Here is a 3,761-nt window from a genome sequence, read left to right on the forward strand (position 1 = left end):
CATATAGACCAAATTTTTCATCAAGAACACCCCACCCCCCGGTCAATGGTGTCCCGCTTTAAATCTGGCCACCTTAACCAAACTACATGTGGAAAGGCTCTCACTCTACCAAGTAGCTGCAGTGACTGACTGGCTATAGAAAACCAAGAAACAAACATACTTCCAATTGACCTATCCAATTTCCTATTGAATAGCTGTCGGGGTTTAATGAAACCCCATAAGCCCATAGGGGTGGAAGCCCTGTCAGAAACCTATTGGTCCAGGAGGATGGCCTGATTTTTCAGAAAGCTAGACCTCAGTTGCCATGATGATGTAAGATTAGGGGCACTATCTAGCCAGCCTCTTATTCTAGCCTCTCAAATACCCGATTTCATTTTTACTTCATTTAACAGTTACTAGCCATTGTGTTAATCATTTGCACTGACCAGAAACACAGCTGAAGGGGAGAAGGCGCTTGGAATCACAGCTCAGAAGGGTCTGCACTGACTTGCTCTGCTGTTTTGTCAAGAACCAGCCCTCACTGGGAGCTTCATAGGGATACCAAATCGCCTGATTGATTGGCCTTCTCTTGATTATTTTTACCAGGAAAAAGTGGTCTGCAAGCTCAGAACATTTGAGTGACATCAGAAGTGGAGGGGAAAGCTTTTGAGGATTGCTCTTTCCTTTGGACGCTTAAGTATTATTGACCTGTTACTTCTTGTTAGTGCCCATGATCCCAACCCTCAGCTGCCAAGTGAAAGGTTTGAGGCCATCCAGAAGTGAGTCAGAAGAAAGACCTGGTGACCTACTTCTGAAAAGTCACCTATGGAGAATCCTGTGAGACCTCCCCTGCTCTGACATACTCGAGTTGCCCGAAGTGGGGGTTGGCTTGATGGCAGCTATTTCACTGATTACCAATAAGAGGAGATCGCAGGGCATGACATTCCCATTGGTTCTGTTGGAACATAGATGTGTTATATTGTAGTGACTGAACTAATGTTCTTCTTACATAGGAGCTGATCATTAAACATATTTACAACAATGATCACTTTCTCTCTCCCACCTCCTTTACCAAAAATAATTAGCTACCAAGGCTCTTTATGTGCAACCCCAAACTGCATGGGATTTGGTTCATTGGTTTGGAGATTGTGGTTTCTTGGAACATTTCAGTTAGCTGATCTAATAAAGTGTCTAGTGCTTTTGTTTTCTCTCCTAATTCACAATGTAGAACTGGATGGTTTCCAGTTACCTATACTGACCATTTTGGTTAAAGATTCTTGTAGAAGAGTCCTAATCAACATGGTGAGAATGCACAACATAATTCTCTTGGACTCTAGATTTTCTGGAGCCCTGGAAGGTGGATGAATCCTTGAAATTTTTGCCCTGAGATCATCTTTATACCTCCAATGAAAAACATCCCCTGAAGCCGTCTGAAAGCCAAACAGTAATTTGGCTTCACTAGTTTGCTCTTTTAAGCGCCATCTATTTTGTATCAAATTGACAACAACCTGGAAGCATAGTGGATTATGTGTTGAGCTATTAGCTGCAAGGCCAACTGTTCAAGTCCACCAGCCAATCCTTGGGAGAAAGATGGTGCTTTCTACTCCCATAAAGAGTTACTGTTTCAAGTACAACAACCTGCACGATCATGAGGTGCTTGAAGGGATAAGTTATCAGGCATCAAAAAACAAATAATCATATCATTGTGTGCTCACCTCCCTAATTCGATCACTGAAGACAAATGGGTGAATAAGCAAATGTGGTGAAGAAAGTTGATGGTGCCCGGCTATCAAATGATATAGCATCTGGGGTCTTAAAGGCTTGAAGGTAAACAAGCGGCCATCTAGCTCAGAAGCAACAAAGCCCACATGGAATAAGCACACCAACCTGCATGATCACGAGGCGCCAAAGGGATCAGGTATCAGGCATCATCAGAACAAAAAATCATATCATTGTGAATGAGGGGAAGTGCAGAGTGGAGACCCAAAGCCCATCTGTAGGCAATTGGATATTCCCTTATAGAAGGGTCATGGAGAGGAGATGAGCCAGTCAGGGTACAATGTAGCAACGATGAAACATACAACTTTCCTCTAGTTCCTAAATGCTTCCTCACCCCTCCCACCCCACTATCATGACCCCCATTCTAACTTACACATCTGGCTAGACCAGAGTATGTACACCGGTACAGATAGGAACTGGAAACACAGGGAATCCAGGACGGATGATCCCTTCAGGATCAGTGGTGAGAGTGGCGATACTGGGAGGGTGGAGGAAGGGTGGGTTGGAAAGGGGGAACCAGTTACAAGGATCTACATATAACCTCCTCCCTGGGGGATGGACGACAGTGCAATATATGGCAAAATAATAATTTATAAATTATCAAGGGTTCATGAGGGAGGGGGAGCGGGAGGGAGGGGAAAAATGAGGAGCTGATGTCAGGGGCTTAAGTGGAGAGCAAATGTTTTAAAAATGATGAGGGCAATGAATGTACAAATGTGCTTTACACAATTGATGTATGTATGGATTGTGATAAGAGTTGTATGAGCCCCTAATAGAATGATTTTAAAAAAAAGAGTTACTGTTTCAAAAATTCGCAGGGGACAGTGCTACCCTGTGTATCAATCAGGTCAGTGTGAGTCACCATCGAAGCAGTGGCAGTGAGTTTGGAATGAATGAATAGGTTGGTGCACTAGTAGTTTACCTTGTATGATTTAGAACATTACAAACAAATCTCATGCATTTTTCCAGATACAATAACAAAACCTACCGCATTGATGACATTGACTGGTCTGTGAAGCCCACACACACCTTTCAGAAGCGGGACAGCAGTGAGATCACTTACGTGGATTACTACCAGCAGGTAGGCTCAATGAAAGCTGCCCTGGCAGCTCCTTTGCTTAGCTCTCCCTCACAGTCCCTGGGTTGTCACTGAGAAGCAGGCACACGGCAGTCCTGAGCTTAGCTGCGGTTTGGTGCTTGCCTGTCAGTGACTCACACAAATCCCTGGACCTCTTGGTAGCTGAGTTTCTTCCTCTGGAAACTGGATGATAGCAGTGTTAGCTGGTATCTAAGGATGGAAGTAGAGGGACAGTGAGTGAGATGGACCGACACAGTGACGACCGTGAGCTCCAGCAGAAGGGTACCTGGGAGGCTGGGCAGTGCTCCCTTCTTCTGTCATCGGTTGTTATGAGTTAGAACCTACTCGGTGGCACTGACAACGACAGGACGAAATGAGTTAATATGCGTGAAGTCCCTAGAGCAGCATCTGTTGACTAACACGTGCTTTCAGGTCACTAAAACACGACAGATCCAAGTTTCTATAAGGCCCCGACTCATAGCAACCTGATATACAACCCGCAAATTGGGATAACATTTTGACTTGAGAGCCCAAGAAGCTTTTCCTACTCCAGTTTATTGCTGGTCAAGCCATCGGCGGCCAGCAGGATTTCATACGGCCCTGTCTTGAAGAGCACTTAAAATAATTGCTCACTACTCATCGTTCCCCTCTGACTTGTGGTGTCCGTGTTTCTTGAGACGGACTGCACACAGATCGTTCCTTAGAAGAGCTCAAGACTTACAGCAAAACACTCTTTACTAGTTAGACGGTTGTTTGAGTTTTGCCTTAAAGATGACTTCTTAGAGATAAGTGTCTTCAAGGTTTGAGGTTCAAAGATCACCTCAGGATGATCACTTGCGTGGGCCATCTCCACCTTCATGGAACCCAGAATTCTGAAGTTCATGAAAGTGAAAACTGTGTGTCCAATATTATACATGTATATAAA

The 3,761-nt window shown here is 44.4% G+C and overlaps 1 protein-coding gene across 1 annotated transcript in view; it reads left to right on the forward strand.

The window, feature by feature from the left end:
- Positions 1-3,761, forward strand: part of PIWIL4 (piwi like RNA-mediated gene silencing 4) — a 64,136-nt gene that overhangs the window by 25,029 nt on the left and 35,346 nt on the right. Inside the window, exon 8 of the mRNA XM_004709021.2 lies at positions 2,728-2,839. Coding sequence (XP_004709078.1) covers positions 2,728-2,839 — 112 coding nt within the window. The remainder of the gene's footprint in view (positions 1-2,727; positions 2,840-3,761) is intronic.

Source organism: Echinops telfairi, unplaced genomic scaffold (genome assembly GCF_000313985.2).
Source record: "Echinops telfairi isolate 266 unplaced genomic scaffold, ASM31398v2 ScPeMD7_7421;HRSCAF=8459, whole genome shotgun sequence".
Classification (NCBI taxonomy): Eukaryota; Metazoa; Chordata; class Mammalia; order Afrosoricida; family Tenrecidae; genus Echinops; species Echinops telfairi.